Source organism: Engraulis encrasicolus, chromosome 7 (assembly GCF_034702125.1).
Source record: "Engraulis encrasicolus isolate BLACKSEA-1 chromosome 7, IST_EnEncr_1.0, whole genome shotgun sequence".
NCBI classification, from domain to species: domain Eukaryota; kingdom Metazoa; phylum Chordata; class Actinopteri; order Clupeiformes; family Engraulidae; genus Engraulis; species Engraulis encrasicolus.
The window spans coordinates 26,276,669-26,294,377 of NC_085863.1; the positions used below are offsets into that span (position 1 = coordinate 26,276,669).

At 45.2% G+C, this 17,709-nt stretch overlaps 2 protein-coding genes across 2 annotated transcripts in view; both read left to right on the top strand.

Annotated features, from left to right (window-relative positions):
* Positions 1 to 264: 264 nt before the first annotated feature.
* si:dkey-175m17.6 (N-acetyllactosaminide beta-1,3-N-acetylglucosaminyltransferase 2) lies at positions 265 to 1,967 on the top strand. The gene is made up of 2 exons (XM_063202188.1): positions 265 to 888; positions 1,134 to 1,967. Exons 1-2 carry the CDS (start codon positions 265 to 267, stop codon positions 1,965 to 1,967), a joined length of 1,458 nt encoding a protein of 485 aa, XP_063058258.1.
* An 893-nt stretch (positions 1,968 to 2,860) lies between these two features.
* sart1 (spliceosome associated factor 1, recruiter of U4/U6.U5 tri-snRNP) overlaps positions 2,861 to 17,709 on the top strand; it is a 17,012-nt gene continuing 2,163 nt past the window's right edge. Inside the window, exons 1-17 of the mRNA XM_063203160.1 lie at positions 2,861 to 3,405; positions 4,144 to 4,198; positions 4,316 to 4,371; positions 5,234 to 5,360; positions 6,233 to 6,338; positions 7,061 to 7,138; positions 7,317 to 7,416; positions 7,724 to 7,866; positions 8,629 to 8,835; positions 12,728 to 12,834; positions 13,014 to 13,186; positions 13,960 to 14,093; positions 14,592 to 14,753; positions 14,991 to 15,101; positions 16,053 to 16,140; positions 16,381 to 16,471; positions 17,228 to 17,363. Coding sequence (XP_063059230.1) covers positions 3,144 to 3,405; positions 4,144 to 4,198; positions 4,316 to 4,371; positions 5,234 to 5,360; positions 6,233 to 6,338; positions 7,061 to 7,138; positions 7,317 to 7,416; positions 7,724 to 7,866; positions 8,629 to 8,835; positions 12,728 to 12,834; positions 13,014 to 13,186; positions 13,960 to 14,093; positions 14,592 to 14,753; positions 14,991 to 15,101; positions 16,053 to 16,140; positions 16,381 to 16,471; positions 17,228 to 17,363 — 2,136 coding nt within the window. The 5' untranslated portion in view covers positions 2,861 to 3,143. The remainder of the gene's footprint in view (positions 3,406 to 4,143; positions 4,199 to 4,315; positions 4,372 to 5,233; positions 5,361 to 6,232; positions 6,339 to 7,060; positions 7,139 to 7,316; positions 7,417 to 7,723; positions 7,867 to 8,628; positions 8,836 to 12,727; positions 12,835 to 13,013; positions 13,187 to 13,959; positions 14,094 to 14,591; positions 14,754 to 14,990; positions 15,102 to 16,052; positions 16,141 to 16,380; positions 16,472 to 17,227; positions 17,364 to 17,709) is intronic.

Here is a 17,709-nt window from a genome sequence, read left to right on the forward strand (position 1 = left end):
GAGATGCACAGATGCTGCTGCATCAGCCGGGTGCTGTGCCTGTGCCTGCGCCTGCCTGTGCCTGTATGATTTTGACACTCTGGGGCCATCTCAATGCCAAGTGCCCCAGCCTGGCTAGGATGTGAAACACCTGCTGATTGGATACTCCACAGTTCACCAAAGAGTTCACCAACGTCCTAGCAATGAGAAAGAGACTCTGTCTCTGATTGTCTGTCTGCTGTTCCTCTCATCTCAGGTGGGTGGAGGTGCCCTAGTGAGGAGGAGATGGGCCGATGCTGCTGCAACAGCCGGGTGCTGTGCCTGTGCCTGCTACCCTGCATGATGATGAGCCACCTGCTCATCTACATCCTGGTCTCTATCGTGGTCACCATCTCCTACAACAACAACAACAACAATAACAATGTCAACATGCCGCCGCCGCTGCCCCTGCACTTTGTTGCCCCTGGGGCCTCTAAGAACACCGTTTCGGTGGCCTCGCACCCGCTGGGGCCCTTCTGGAACCTGCGGCTCCAGGACGGGGCCCTGTGGAACCGCCTGCAGCACCAGCTGGACCGCCGGCACAACCCCATCCTCCGAGGGGGGAATAGAAGCTCGTATGGGGTGTTGGGTGCGGGAATTGAGACCATAACGTCTCTACATGGCTCCCCTTCCACGCTGTGTGGACTTCAGCCTCAGAGGGCCTCAATGCTGCCAGACTTCACTGGTCTGCCACAGCAGATGAGGGACTTTGTGCTGTCCATGGACTGCAGGAGCTACAGGCTGCTGGTGGACCAGCCGAATCTGTGTTGGCCACAGGGGAAAACCCAGGGGGGCCCCACCACTGGCACAGAGGGGGGGCACAAGAGGAGCACGGAGCCACCTTTGCTGCTCATGGCTATCAAGTCACAGGTGAGTCCAAGTCATCCCAGCTAGGCAAAACAGGAGTTGTCCTGCAATGCTATGGTTGTAATTTTTGCTTTAATTTTTTATTTGATAGTTGCACAATTAGGTTTTATACTTTTTTCTTTCTCAAGTGTTGTTGGAAAATATGATGACTCATAACGTGGGTCATAATGTAAATAAAACATTTTGGTAGTGCTTATTCACATTACGAAATCGCAACATATCAATGGTTCTGGTCAATACTTTGGCAGGTGGGCAACTTTGAGAGTCGCCAGGCGATTCGGGAGACGTGGGGGAGGAGCGGCTGGGTATCCGTGGACACAGGTGGAGGAGGAGGAGGAGGAGGAGGAGGAGGAAGAGGGGGCCTGGTGCGGACGGTGTTCCTCCTCGGCCGTCAGGACTCGTCCACAGGCCCTCACCCCAACCTGGACGCCCTGCTACAGCTGGAGAGCCATCGCCACGGCGACATCCTGCAATGGGACTTCCGTGACACATTCTTCAACCTGACCCTGAAGGACGTGCTCTTCTGGGAGTGGTTCGCACACCGCTGCCCCGGTGCCCGCTTCATCTTCAAAGGCGATGACGACGTGTTTGTACGCACAGGGCTTCTGATAGACTACCTGCTTGACCAGCAGCCTCGCGTGATGCCCGCCTCACCCGGCAGACATGTTGGCGGCAGTAACGAGGCTGTGTGGGACTTCCTGGTTGGTGATGTCATAAGTCATGCTTGGCCCCATCGGCAGCCGGACACCAAGTACTTCATCCCGGAGAGCTTCTACGCGGGGGTGTACCCAGCGTATGCGGGCGGGGGAGGCGTGGTGTACTCGGGCTGGCTCGCCAGGCAGCTCGGGGACGTGTCGCGGCGGGTCCACTTGTTTCCCATCGACGACGTGTACCTGGGCATGTGCCTGCGCAGGCTGGGCCTGTCCCCGACGCACCACCCGGGCTTCATGACCTTTGACCTCCCCGAGGGGGAGCGGGACAAGCCGTGCGCGTACCGCAACGTCATCCTGGTGCACAAACGCAGCCCGCGGCAGATGCTGATGCTGTGGAGGCAGCTGAGGGAGCAGCTTCCTTCCTGCTGAGCCTGTTCAATGTACTATAGCGGCTCTCTGTTTACCTGAGTCTCATAAGATGAATGTAGTTCCACCAAGCTTGGAATGGTGTTCCACTGTGTACAGAGCATGGTGACACAACATTCAACACTCAACAGCTGACAGTCAGGTTGACACTCTCCTTCCACCATTGAAGAATAAACCTGCAAAATGTATGCAAAGACTACCATAGACCATGGAACACATTTGAACAGACAGTTTATTTAAGTTCCTCACAGAACATATCGACCCTGGGCTGGAAATGAGGGAGAAGCTTTAGCCCATCTTCAGCGACTGTCGTATTCCAGTTTCCACTGTTTCTTGTCAAGTCTATGTTTTTCCTTTAGGCTACTTCACATGGGACTACATGAGAGAGTTATGAACTCCTCTCATTAACATACATTATTGTGTAATGCCATTTTATTGTTATATTGTGAAAGCCTTTGTCTGTTAGTTCTGCAGGTGTGATTTCTCTCTGTGTTGACTTATTGCAGTTTAATATCTTGGTCAAAAACTGATCAAATTCGATTATGGCTGGCAAATTCACAATACAATTCATACAACATGATAATTATTTAGAACAGATCAATCAGTTAGAAGAGCAATGCCTATTTGAGTAGGCCTATGAGGCACAGGATAAACCAGGGTGGGAAAATGCACTGTATGCATGAATACTAATTCTATAATGGAATATTTATTTAACTATGTCATTCACATTTTTATTATTAATAAAGAATATTTTCTTGACTGTGCCCCCTTCTTCTTCTTGACCATTTTGACAGCAGAAGAAAGTTGCATTTCACATACTTCCAATAGATGGCGCAGTCTGTCACAAAATAAGAAAGGTAAAATAAACATAACCCCGGAAGTTGAAATCAGTTTTGCAGAAGTACTTCCTGTTAGTTGGTTTATTCATACGTGCGTAGTGCGTCTTCTGTGTTTACACCGCAGTTAACTTAAAAGTACTGCAATACCATGCCCAAAATGTACTAGTTCTTTGAAAGCTGTTCACTTCTTCTCTGAAAACAAAGTGAAGTCGAGGTGGGTTGACAAGCTAAGCTACTAACAAGGTAGTTTTACCTTGCTAGCTAGCTAGCTGAGTTACCAGGTTCCGAAGACAACTGTCACAGCTAGTCAGGTAGCAGGGTTAGTCGAACTTTTTTGACTATGGGCTCCTCAAAGAAACACAAGGAAAAGGACCGTGATAGGGATGGCGAGGAGAAGCACCGGGAACACAAGAAACACCGTCACAAGGATCGCGAAAGGGACAAGGAACGCGACGGCAACCGCGACAAAGAGAAGAGAAAGAGATCACGGTCGCGAGAGAGAAGTAGCCGTGGAGAAAAGGAGAGTCGCAAAGGTGACAAAAGTACCGGAGAGCCACGAGTAAAGAAGGAGAAATTAGACCCCGGATATGAGCAAACTACTGGTGAGTAATCTTTCATAATCTGTATCTATATCTGTCTGAATTGCAGGTACGCTTGCTTGTTGTGGTTGCGTTAAAGATAGTGTTTGTTTACGCCTGTTAATCAGATGGGTTAGAAACAAAAAACTAACATCAACAAGATAACTGGCTCCGTAATATGGCGGTGGTACCGTTAGTCTGGCTAGTGGGAGCGAGATGAAATGGGAGTGTAATGAGATGGGAGCGTGAATCTGGGAATCTTGAAGGCATACAGACTGAGACTCCCAACGGAGTTCGCTCCCGGACGTGCGGTCCCCGGTGTTTCTATCACTCCCGGACTTGCGGTCCCCACCCGATTATATTTCACGTATTATCATATACTGCCACATACAAGCAATTTAGGGTTAGGTTTAGGGTTAGGGTTAGGTTTAGGGTTAAGGTTAGGGTTAGGTTTAGGGTTAGGGTTAAGGTTAGGGTTAGAAACAAAAAACTAACATCAACAAGATAACTGGCTCCGTAATATGGCGGTGGTACCGTTAGTCTGGCTAGTGGGAGCGAGATGAAATGGGAGTGTAATGAGATGGGAGCGTGAATCTGGGAATCAATCAGATGCAGGCCAGACAGACGCGTAGACCTCAATTTGTTAACCATATGACACTCGTCAAATGGTCTTTATTAATCAAATATGTATATGAACACTGTGCGAAATACCCTGCTTAAAGTGATCGTATTGTAATGTGAGAATTTCCCCTTGCCTCTCAGAAATTACGCCACAATCTGCAAGTGGGGATGCCTCGCTTAGTATTGAGGAGACGAAGTAAGTGATTTCCCAGAAAATGTCTACTCTACGCTACAACGTGGGGTAGACTTGAAGTATTCAATACTTGTGGCTATGCTTGATTTGATTAACTGTATTTTTTGTTTTGTTTAACAGCAAGTTGAGAGCCAAACTTGGCCTGAAGCCCCTTGAACTGAATGAGGAGAAGAAAGGTAAGCACACTCTATCCCATCTATTCTCTACATATCTGCCTTGATTGATTGTTTTGATGGCACTGTGGTTCCAAGTGCCAGCATCACCAAGCCGAATGGCCTGAATAATCTTTGAGCTTCTGTGTGAATCTTGGTAAATGCATGAGATGGTCATTGTACGTCTTGGTGATAAGTCCATTGCACTGAAGACTGATATACAATCAAGGTCAATCAAGATGACCATTACTGGTCATAAAGTCATGGCATTGCACACACTCCTGAAGCTGATGTCCATTTGAACTATAAAGAAGTGTTTCCCTAATGTTACCCATGTACCAATAGTTTGGTAATGGAGCAAATACATGTGTGAGAAATGGTTTCCTTTAGACAGTTGCCAAACAAGCTGGTTAGTATCAAGATAAATGAATGATGTGCAATATCGAAAGATGGGTTTTGCATTTACATTTGAGGGCTTTTTCTAGGAATTTTTGGTATGAGGGAGCATCATGGCAGGTTGTGGGGGGTGAAGGGGGGAATTTACTAGGGGCGCTCAAAAAAGTAATTTATATATTTTAAAAAAAAGAATTATGAAGGGTAGTGTGTATCATAATGAACATTATTCTCCTATATTGCCAAGCAAGCACTAACATACCATCCTAAACACAGTATTACATTTGTTGACTACCCATGTGTGACTGAGTTTGAAATAAATTGTGTGCATTATTAATCTTTTGGTTAATTTGGGAGCATGTATTTTGATCACACTCTCCTTCTACAATGCCCAGCACTAACTTGGCACATAAAGTCTCTATCCTTAACGAAGTATCAATATTTTTGACTGCCTGCTGTGGTTGCTAACCCGTCTGCCTTTGTGACTGAGCAGAGCTAGGCACCAAGGAGGATCCGAAGGTGGCGGAGACCATCAACCCCATCACCATCAGCAAGCAGAAGGACATGCGGGAGAAGCTGGCCGCCATGAAGGAGAAGCGCCTCCTCAACCAGAAACTCGGGTAAGACAAGAGCACTCGATAGCTAATGAAGGGAGGGCACTATGTATACTGTAGCCATGTAGGTGAAGGGCCTCCTCAATTCCAAGCTTGGGTGAGACAAGAGCTCTCGATAGGCATGGAAGAGAGGGAAACATGTATAGGCATGTAGGAGAAGGGCATCCTCAATTACAAGCTCGGGTAAGACGAGAGCTCTCGATAGGCATGGAAGAGAGGGAAACATGTATAGGCATGTAGGAGAAGGACATTCTCAATTACAAGCTCGGGTAAGACAAGAGCTCTCAATAGGCGTGGAAGAGAGGGAAACATGTATAGGCATGTAGGAGAAGGGCATTCTCAACCACAAGCTTGGGTAAGACAAAAGCACTCGATAGGCAATGAAGGGTAAGCCAGAGGACACCCAGGGCTACTCCTTGGAATAAGAGACACCTAGCAGTGTGGGGACACTTGGGGACGATCAGGAGAGCACTATGGATAGTCATGCAGGAGTAGTGCATCCTCAATCAGAAGCTTGAGACACTCGGTAGGGTAATGAGGGTTAGAGATCGCCCAACATCCTCCTTAGATTATGCCTACTCAAAGTTTGTTGGTTGACTCAGTCAGGGGGCCATTGACCATTGGCATTGTGGAAATATGAAGGTCATGAACTGGAATTAGGGACACCTTGTAGACCACTCAGGGATAGGAGGCACATATGAGCTATTGCAAAAAAAAATCTTTGAGCCATATGAAGTTCTTTTAGTTGCATGTGCTGTCATCATGTGCCGTGCATGAATACACGCGCAGGTTCATACATATAGTTCTGGATGTGTGTGTGTATTAATGTGTCTGCATTATGCTCATACATGTGTCTGTGTTTGTGTCTCCACGCTCAGGAAGGTGAAGACTCTTGGTGAAGAGGAGCCGTGGCTAGACGATACAGCAGCCTGGGTGGAGAGGAGCCGCAAGATGGCCAAGGAGAAGGAGATGGCTGACAAGCGGGTGAGACACAGCACTGTGGACTAGGGGAAAAAAAAGATTGTTTGGATCAAAATTGAAATCACGATTATTCAACAACAATAAACCACTGAATTTAGTGCAGAATGCCATTTAAAATCACAAAAAGAAATACAACCACGAATGTATAATATAAGGGATGACCAAAATAAAACTGAATTGTAATAATTATGTAAACGACACTAGCATGAAGCTGAGGCTGGCCTACAGATTTTTTTCCCAGAAATACCAGCCTGTCAGCATGTTCAGGCTTCAAGTACGGCCAAAGGCAGGTCACTATATTGCCCCCTGTGTGATCACAATTACATCGCAATTTTCATTTTTTTAAATTGTTGCAGCCAAAAATCCTGATTTTCAATTACAGTATTCAGTTTAAAGCAAGTTGTGGAACATTCCATTTCAAACCCTGATGGCAACATAGCTCTCAATCACCCCCATAACAGCTCAATATTCTCTCTCCTAATCCTTCTTTCTATAGGTACCATCTTCGTTTTACATCAAGGCGAATGTACCGCTTGTATGGACAAATACGTGATGTCCTTGATGCTTGTAAATTTGACTTCAACTGTCAACAATGACAACAGAAGTGCTAGTTTTATGAATGTGTAAATTTGAGTCCAACTGTCAACGAAGCACCAGTGCGTTTCATGGATTTGCTTTCATTGAGATAGCAGTCAGTCATTTATTGTTATCTTGCGTTCCTTCAGGCCAAGCTGCTGGAGGAGATGGATGAGGAGTTTGGCGTGAGCAGTCTGGTGGACCAGGAGTTTTCCCAGGGCAAATCGGTAGGTTCAACCTGCACAGACTTGACATTGTTGACCTCGTTCACCTGTCTGAAAAATGTAATTTGTGTTGACAGATACTGATACTGTAACTATACATGAAGTTGCCTGTACGATGTCCACTGACCTACAGTATTTTCCGTTCAGCTTGTTGATGACCGTTGTATTTTTCACTGCGTAGGCTGCCTACACTGCCCGGGATCTCAAAGGCTTGACAGTCCAGCACAAGATCGAGTCCTTCAAAGAAGGACAGACGGTTATCCTTACACTTCAGGACAAAGGTGTGGCTCTCTGTCTCTCTCTATCGCTCTCTGTCTGTCTGTCTGTCTCTCTCTCTCTCTTTTTCTCTCTCTCTCTCTCTCTCTCTCTCTATTTCTCAGCATCTCATACACAGACACTGGCTCTATATGCCCGTGCAGACCCATGTTCGAGTCATGTCAGGAGGAGTCATTTCAGTATGCTACATCTGTCTACTCTTACACCTGTTTTGTTTTAAAGGCTATAATAACATAACATACTAACATAACGTGTGTGTGTGTGCGCGCGTGTGTGTGTGTGTGCACGCGTGTGTGATGTTGATGTATGTAGGCGTGCTGGATGAGGAGGGCGACACGCTGGTGAATGTGAACATGGTGGACCGGGAGAAGGCCGACAAGAACGTGGAGCTGAAGAAGAAGAAGCCAGAGTACAAGCCCTACGACGAGGAGGAGTCCGTGGACGACATGGCCATGGTACGCTTCTCCTCTCAAACACAATCCGTATTAGAAATGTGAAAAAGTAAATATTTTAATTTAGAGTGACTGTGGATGATTGTTTGGACGGACAACGGTGATCATGGTTTGTTTCAGCACCGAAACAAAATTAATAAATAATATTTGAATCGGTATTATGTAGAAGGACGAGTCTGGACGACATGGTCATGGTGTGTTACACCTTCCTGAGGCAATATTAGTGATATGTAAATGTAGAGGTAGTACATATTTTACAAATTATGCCATGGTGGATGACAGGGTCAAGGTACACTCTACCTCACAGAGTAAATATTAATTGACAATATTTTAATTATTATGTGGTAAGGAGGAGTATTCATCACGTCATGGTCATTGGTAATGGTCATCACCTCAAGGAAACAATAATTAGAATACATTCGGAGGATACATTAAATATTAATTAATCTTTTAATTATGCTATTCAACAATTCCAAAAGTCTGAAACTACCTACAACAGCATTTGGCAAAGTTTAGACTGACAATGGGAATGTTTCCTTGTTGGTTGTGGACTGAGATTGTGTCCTGTACCTTGGTGTGAAATTTGCACATCCTTCCTGCTATAACTGATATCAAACCACTTTAAATCCAATGTTTTTGAGGTGTGGCGGTGTAACATAGAAATACAAAAAAAAAAAAAAAAGTGAAAGGCATCATGTTCTTTAGTCTTTCTCCATCACATCTCAGCCTGTCTGTCTGTCTGTCTGTGTTTCTGTGTGCGTGCAGTTCAAGCCAAAGAACGTGCTGGCCAAGTACGACGAGGAGATCGACGGTGAGAAGAAGAAGAGTTTCCGCCTGAACGCGGGGGGCTGCGCTGAGGGGGATCGGGAGAGGGAGCTCCAGGCCATCAGGGAGGCCCTACGCAGCGGAGCCCAGAGCCTGCAGATGCCAGCCCTCACTATAGCCTCAGAGTACTACACAGAGCAGGAGATGGTGAGACACACACACACACACACACACTAGGGGTCGACCGATACAGGTTTATTAATGGCCGATGCGATACCGATATTTTTTCCATCACCCTTGGCCGATACCCGATTTCCGATACCCGATACGCCGATACCGATATTGTTAAAAAAGTGTTAAAAATGACAAAAATCAGTACTGTATCATTAAAAAAAAAATCCTATCCCATCACATTTTCATCACACCATAACATGAATAACAGGAAAATAACTGTCATGTACAAAGCACACTGAGCAAGTAGTTTTTCAAGCATCTGTAGCCTATACTGTATTATAGCCACCTAAAAATGTAAGTTATACATAAGGCATTAAAATTTCAAAGGACTGTGGCTTGACAGTGGTACAATAGCATAGAGCTTGACTGTAAATTTGAAAAATGTTGGGGATGACCAAGATTATTATGGGTTTAAATATGTATGCCTATTTTTTCACCTGTATAGGTGTACTTGATTTACTAGGGCCTTTCACAAAATAAATCAAATCAAATAAATAACAAACAAAAGCCCAAAATAACAAACCAAAGAAATGCAAACAAAACACATAGACAAGTAAAACCATTTTCTTATTTTCATATTATAAAATACATTGCAAAGAATGCCACCAGTAAAACAAGGCCGACAGGCGGACAACAGATGCGTCCCTCTATGCCAGTTCCAACTATGCCATTTTTCCCCCCAAACGCCCCTCTGGCCTCCTCCTAGCCTGTCAACGCCCCCCGAGGATGTACTTTTTGTTTATTGGTCATCATGGACACTCCAAATATTGTGGCAGGCAGCAAGGCAGCAAAATGGCGAGACATGGCTTTTTTTTTTGCAGTTTAGGGTATAATAAGCTTATCATCATTCTTGGATTTGGAAAAGAACCATAGGCTATGATTTGAAATTTCACATAGCCTAGATGAAATAGGCTACATTACAAATTACCAGACATTTATTAGGCCTATAACAACCTTTAGTATCACGCCATTTCAGCATTATGTGCATGTGGGAAAGAATCTAAACATCGACAAATAATAAATAAATATAACCGTTTGGGTGAATCATGCGCTTATGGGTTGACCCTTGAATTATGGACTTTTTTTCAATACCAGCTTCACCGTCAAGGCACAAAGCAGTGAACTTCCGTGCCAGAGTTTATCAAATGCACACGACTGCAATGCAATAGGGAGGGAAAGTAATCTCATCGCCCCCTGCTGGCAACGTTCCAACCCCCTGCAACAAATGAATGTTTTTTTTCTTTGAAAAATTACATCTCGGCCCTGACGACGAAGTAGAAGTAGTGGCAGTCATATTATGGGCATGTTGGCCCGTTTTATCGAACCAGGTGGTAAAATGTTCGGTTTTTCACTGATCTGAGCTGATTTTAATATTCTTTAAAAAGCTAATACAGAACTACACTGACTGGCATTTGTGGCTTATTTACTCCATGTAATTAGCATAGCCAAATTAGCATAGCCAAACATGAGCCAGAGAGGTGGTTACTCGTCACCACAGAAGCCATCATATCTACTAGAGAATTTAAAACCATACCAAAATGATCGCGTGTATATATGTGTAATAAGAAGACAATGTGGAACTCATAGGATTACAAGAATGTGAAGATATGCGAAGAACTTGCGTTCGTTCGCGTTCATTTGTTTCTCTGTGTTGTCAACGAGGCGCGAAGCACAGCATGCTGGGAGCTGTAGTCCGTTTCCGACCAGATTGGCACAATTTCTATTTTTCTTAAAAGGGCAAAAAATGACTTGAGATTTTCACAGGTAGTAGTTCATGCTATTGTGTACGCTGAAAAATATGTCTGGTGTTATAGTTCCAAGTCATATCTTTGTGGGATTTTTTTTTAAAACTTGTCTATGGGAGTTTCAATAGGATCACCCTGGTGTTTGGAACGTAACCGCTAGGATCGCTGTTTTCCACTTTCCCTCCCAATTACGAAAGACGCGTTCTCTCCTGTACTCTCTCTGAGCGCAACGAAAAGCACCATTGCCCTTCCAAATGGCAGTTGGTTTGATTTTTTAAACTCACTGCATTTTTTTTTAAAAACACGCATTGTCTGCATTATAATAACGTGAAACTCAATTACCCAGAATGCTGCACGTGAGCTCTCTACTGGATTCTGGAAAACAAACATGGCGGCAACTCGCTTTACTACCTTAATAATGTGTTAATCCGACGCTAGATTTCTTAACTGATGAAAATCGAAGGCAGAAATCAACATTGTAGTGTCTAAATATGAGGTCGATTGGTCTATTTGTGGCGTACATCACGATCGGCTGAGTTGTTGGCCTCACGCCTGTGGCTAGGCTACTTTTCGCCAACGTTAGCATCCGGTTTAGTATAGAAAGGCTATGCTTGCACGCATTCGCTCCGGTCCAAAATGGCAAGTCTGCCGCCTTGTGGCCACAGGAAGGAACAATTTAATGAAAGCGTTTCAGACACATTTAATGAAAGCGTTTCAGACACATTTGAAGGCGGACGGACGGACGGACAGACAGACCCTCTTATAGAGATGCTGGGACGCATCTAAAAAACACCCCTGTTCAAAATGGTTTGGTCCGCCAAACGGTGGACACCCCTCTATTTTACTCAGATTGGAACATTCACTTGTTGCTGAACGAGGAAGTGGCAGCATACCGGTAACCTGATCTGTTAAATGTTACAGAACTGTTTTACACAGTATCTAACCAAATAAACTTCTATGAATTGAAATAGCCAGTTTGCAAGTGATGTTTGTTACTCATTAGAGATCGCTAAACAGATGGAAGTTGATAAATGAATGACGCTACGAAATGCGCATTTTGAAACGCGGTGGAAATTTACACTGAAACATGCTGGAAGGCACTCGTTACAACGCTAGGCAAATGGATGTGATAAATGACCGAACAATGAACCAGGGAAATAAAAACAGTAGTTTACCCTCGTTGGAAGAGCTGGTTGGTTGCTCAACGAGATGGCTGCATTATGCAGTCTGCATGCTGGTGAGTTGAATGCTACAGAAATGTTTTACAAGAGGCTATTTTAATTTAGCCAGTTTGCAAGTGATGTTTGCTACCTATTAGATGTCGCTAAAACAGATTGAAGCTGATCCATGAATGACGGTATGAAATGCGTGTTTTGAAAGGCGGTGGAAATTAGACACTGAAACATATGCCGGTAGACACTCAGTTACAACGGTAGAAAGATGGCAAATGGTGATTATTGACTGAACAATGAACCAGGGAATTAAAATCAGTACAGAAAATGGATGGAGCTGAAACATTCTCCCTTTAGGCATATTACATGCACATGCCATGTCATTCAGTGTCCACATTAAAATAGGATGCATCTGAAAGTCTAAAACTTTGTGGCAGCCTGCAAGGCTGTTTACTTTACTCCATGAGTGGGGGAGGGGTGACGCAGCTGCGTGCATTGCGGGTCTGCCAGCAACACAGAGCTGCCGCCTGTAGTCAAAATCTCGGGGTGGGCGTATCGGCCAAAACCGCATGCGTATCGGCCGATGCCGATACACTTCATAAACGCAAATATCGGCCCGATATATCGGCCGGCCGATATATCGGTCGACCCTTAACACACACACACACACACACACACACACACACACACACACACACACACACACACACACTGTACATACACAGTACATAAAAACACAAACGCACACATACCATACGTATGTACTTACACACACACACTTAAGCACACACACAAGGCAGAGCCTAGACCCTGCAGATTCCTGCTCTTTTGGTCGGTGGACTTTGAGTACTACACAGAATAGGAGATATAGACACACACACACACACTGGTATACATGCTCAGCAACTGTCTCCTTGTGTCCTCAACCCTGTTGCTGTACCTGTTCAGGTGGGCTTCAAGAAGACCAAGAGGAGGGTGAAGAAGATCAGGAAGAAGGAGAAGGCCCCTGCTGAAGACCTCTTGGACGACACGCGCAGCTCCGACTTCGGATCAAGGTATGCACGCACGCATAAAGATTTGATGGACAAGATTTTTTCAAAACACGCGCACTTCATCTACATTAGGATTCTAGCAATTGTATTAGCCTAATACTAATCCTCTCCTTTCTAAACCATTTGCCCCTTCTCCTTTTTCATCCCTCGCTCTCTCCATCCTGTCTTTTCTATCACCACAGGGCTCGTGGCCGTGGGCGTCGTCAGGAAGAGGAAGAGGAGGGGCTTGAGGAAGGGGCGGATCCCTCCGAGGAGCCTAGTGGTAGCGGCAGCAGCAGCAGCAGGCGGGTGGCCGTCGACGTCCCGAGGCAGTCTGATGACGTCAGGGTGGCCGACATGGACATGAGTGATGACGGTGAGGAGGACACACTGGTAGTTAGAAGCTGGTACACTTTTTGTGGGATGTTAGCCGGGTAATGATGCTTAATTTAGGTTGTTAGGCAGATCACGAAGTAGGTTAAAGGTGCATTGTGTAATATTTTTAGTCGTTTATTTCCAGAATTCATGCTGCCCATTCACAAATGTTACCTTTTTCATGAATATTTACAACAACCTTCAAATTAGAAGTATTAATGGAGTGGAAAAATTAGCCTGATAAACCAGCCTAAATGTGAGACCGGAGTAATTTAGTCTGGCCCCGATGAACGATACCTCCGAAGATTGTTGATGAGAACAACCTGTTGTTTTTTCAAACCGTGCCGGCACTCTGACCAATCAGTGATCTTTGCCGTTGATGTGCTTTCCCAACGGTGTTGCGAGGTTCGTCGTCACTCCCTCAAAACCCCGCCCGTTTTAATTCAAAACAAATCGCTGCGTTGTGATTGGTTTTGCCAGACTCAGGGCACTGCATTCAAAACGTTCTCAGATCCGAGGCCAGACCCACTCGCTAGCTGAAAAATTTCGGCATCCAGCGGGTGGCGCTGGTTTACCAGGCTATGGGAAAATGGCATTTTTCATACATTAAAAGGGGGATCTTCTCCATGCTCCGCCATTTTGAATTTCCAGAAATAGCAAGAAGAACCTTTCTTGAAACGTGATGTCTGTATATGTCCGATATATGTATCTGTTAAATCTGTGTGTGTGTGTGTGTGTGTGTGTGTGTGTGTGTGTGTGTGTGTATGTGTGTAGAGGACGCGGGTCAGTTCGATGGGGCGATGCTGGAGGAGGAGGAGATTGAACAGGAGCTTCAGAAGCAGCTGGAGAAACAGAGGAAACTCAAACAGAAACAACACCAACAGCTGATCAGAGACTCAGCTGAGAAGGTAAATACATGGATGCACACATACACATGGCTACAGATGAAGATGTATACATGGCCCAGTCTTGGCCAAGTGGTAGGGTACTTGTCTACCATGCGGCTGACCCGGGTTCCATTCCTGGCCCGGGTCCTTTGCCGGCCCTTCCCAGTCTCTCTCTCTCCCCTACCCCACACACACACACAAGTCAAAAAGCCAAAAAAGTATATATAGGCCTACATAGATACCAGATATAGATGGAGAGAGAGACACACAACACACCTACAAACCTACGTAGACCTACGTGATTTGCGCATGCACACACACCTTAACATACACTTATTTACATACCTGTACATATTGAAAACGCACTCAGACCGATTTGTTAATAGAATTTATTAAAGCAATAAGTTGTAAAAAAAAAAAAAACCTCAGTAAGCGGTTTGAGAAGCTCCTCCCATTCATTCTTTGTAATGCAATCTTTTCTATTTCTCTCCGTCCCTCCCTCTTTCTCTCTCTCGGTAGGTGGCGGAGCGTCTGCGTGGTGTGGGTGGTGGGTTGGAGGACGGGGACGCTGACCAACACAACAACATCGTCTTCAACGCCACCTCAGAATTCTGCCGCACGCTGGGAGATATCCCCACCTACGGCTTATCTGGCAACCGAGAGGACCAGGAAGACATTATGGTGAGGGGAAATTGTGTGTTTCAGTATCTCTGTGCTTGTCCTGAATCAGCTGCAAGACCTTTAAATACATGATTGTGTGTGTGTGTGTGTGTGGTCACATCTCCTGTGAAGCTGCAATCAAAGGACATTGTGGTCAGCTACAAAACACTGCTAGTGTATGTGTGGTGGTAGTGCTAGAATTGTTCTTTTCTTTTTTGAAGAAAGTTTAGGAGTACATTTTGTGTGTGCGTGTTGTAGGACTTTGAGCAGGAGGATGAGCGCGAGGGAGGAGGTGGCTCTGAGTCGGAGACGGATGAGAATGCCGGGTGGAGCACAGTCAACCTGGACGAGGAACAGAAGCAGGCTGACGTGAGTCACTCACCACACACACCACATTACATTACATTACATACACAGGGTTCCCACGGGTCATGGGATTTCTGGAATATCATGGAATTTCATAAAAGTTTTTTCAGTCATGGAAAGTCATGGAATTTTACAGTTTTGAATGCACAGTCATGGAATATCATGAAATTTTCTCAACAGCTGTTTAGAAGCAAAAACCTTTTTGTTTGGTGTATAACATTGTTTCTTACTGATTATACTACAACGCTTCGCCACAGACGGTTTGGTTTCGCACTGTAATGTGCAACATTCTGGAATGCAATGAGCTCACTGAACTCTGGTGATGGCTCGGCGTCGTCTCGAGGGGTAAAGATAGTCTCCAGTTTTTGCACTTTTTAAAACGTTTGAACGTCATTTTTTTACGGAAGTGGTCCTGGAAATTCTGTTTTTGGGGTCTGGAAAGTCATGGAAAATCATGGAATTTTATATCTGAATTAGAGTGGGAACCCTTACATCACGTTACACTTAGCTGACATTTTTATTCAAAAGTGACTCTTTTAAGCACAGGGTATTGGGTACTGTCACTGGAGGTGCCTTGCTCCTCATGGGCACTTCAGCCATGGAGTGAGGTAGGGAGTGGAAAGGTGGGATTTGAAACTGCAACCCGCTGGTCTAAAGCCAATCTCCTTAACCATTACGCCACGGCTGCCCACCCCATTCACGCCATCACGTCCCTCTTCCCACAGTGCTGACTTTGTAAAAAGTTAACACTGAAAAGCAGTTATATCGCTACAAAGCCGACTTAATCACCCTTGCATTGACGCAATTCGCCAGGCAGAAGATTTTCAAAAGTTGGGGCGTTTGATGCACCCTATCATACACCCAGCATCTTTTATAGAGATAATACTCACAAAGATCACTACACTGAGCTGATGGAAGAGCTAATGTTTATGTCCCCTGCGTCTCCTGCTGTAGTTTGGCACGGCCTCCACCACCATCTTGGACGAGGAGCCCATCGTCAACTCAGGCCTGGCTGCGGCTCTGCTGCTCTGCAAGAACAAAGGTGAGCAGTGCCACTGAGTGTGTGTGTGTGTGTGTGTGTGTGTGTGTGTGTGTGTGTGTGTGTGTGTGTGTGAGTTGTGTGTGTGTGTGTGTGTGTGTGTGTGTGTGTGTGTGTGTGTGTGTGTGTGTGTGTGTGTGTGTGTGTGTGTGAGAAAGAGAGAGATACACACGCATACACACACTCTATGTGAAATGACATAATCCTAACCTGTGGTATTTTACATGTTGTGTCTGTGTCCAGGTCTCCTGGATACCCAGATGCAGAAGGTGTCGAGGGTGAACCGCCCCAAGGTCGTCATCCACGATGACAACTACTGCATTGAGGACAAGATGTAAGTGTGTCACAGATTTAGGCAATTCAGCCTACTGAAATTGAGCTGGAAATGAATAGTTGCAGGGCTGATGGGATTTTGGCTGAGTGCATGATTTATACAGTAGGGAGAGTAGAGTATCATGTATTATTATTTCAGGCCTGTCAGGGTTTGTAATCATGAGGTTTTTCCTTTCTTCAAAACGTGTTACAGGTTCAGGCTCTGGATTTTTTGCTTTGTTCAGGCCTGTAATGCTCAACATCTAACTCGTGATTAACTCTGTCCGGCGTATGTGGATGGGGATGAGTTATAGGGACCCATTATTTCACACACTCTAAACATTGCATTGCTATAAATGCTGTTTTTCATTACCATTGAAATTGCTGGTCTGAATAGATCTAAATGCCACTTCTACTGTATGTGTGATGTGGTCAATATGTGTGTGTAGCGCGTGTGTCAGTTTGGGCTTGGGCCCAGTTTAAACTCTCTGTCTGTACTGTAGGCAAGATGGGAAGAGGGAAATGTATTTTTATAGCTCATTTCACACACGGATGCAGTTCAATAAAAATGAAATGGTAAAAAAAAATGAGAAACATTAAGTAGAGAAAGGGGGCGAGATAATAGGTCACATGTGTTCACTGAATTTATTGTGAAAACACAGGGCATATTTTACTCCACCGTATTCTCTCCAACCATCTCAAGAGTCACTCTCTCACTCTTTTCTTTTTCCTCATTATCCCTCCTTCTCTCTTCATCTCTCTATTCCGCTCCCCTCAGGATGATAGACGACAAGTACAGCCGTCGTGAGGAGTACCGCGGCTTCACACAGGACTTCAAGGAGAAGGACGCCTACAAGCCTGACGTCAAGATCGAATACGTGGACGAGTCTGGACGCAGGCTGACGCCCAAAGAGGTGGGTCAGCATGGCCACTGGGGCGATGTGGGCCTGGGATGAACTACTGTTGTTGTTTCTTATTAGAGATGTACAGGATCCAAGAATCCGGCAGGATAGGGTTTTTCAGACTATCCGGATCCGGCAGGATCCAGTATCCGGCAGTTACCTAAAAATCAGGATCTGGGGCATCTCTACTTTTTGCATAGCCTAGGCTTTTCAGTCAGTCTTTCACAACTCCAATCGCTGCATGGAGTGAAAGCCCTTTTTAAGCGGCCGTTGAAGGCAGTGTGACAGTAAGCCCATGAGTCTTAAAAATGGTTCGCGCCAACGTAATAAAAAGGGCCCACGTGTGCGAGTTGGCTAT

Coding starts and splice junctions, on each gene's coding strand:
- si:dkey-175m17.6 (XM_063202188.1), top strand. CDS start 265: ATGGGCCGATGCTGCTGCAACAGCCGGGTGCTGTGCCTGTGCCTGCTA. Junction 889..1,133: donor TCATGGCTATCAAGTCACAG/GTGAGTCCAAGT, acceptor ATACTTTGGCAG/GTGGGCAACTTTGAGAGTCG.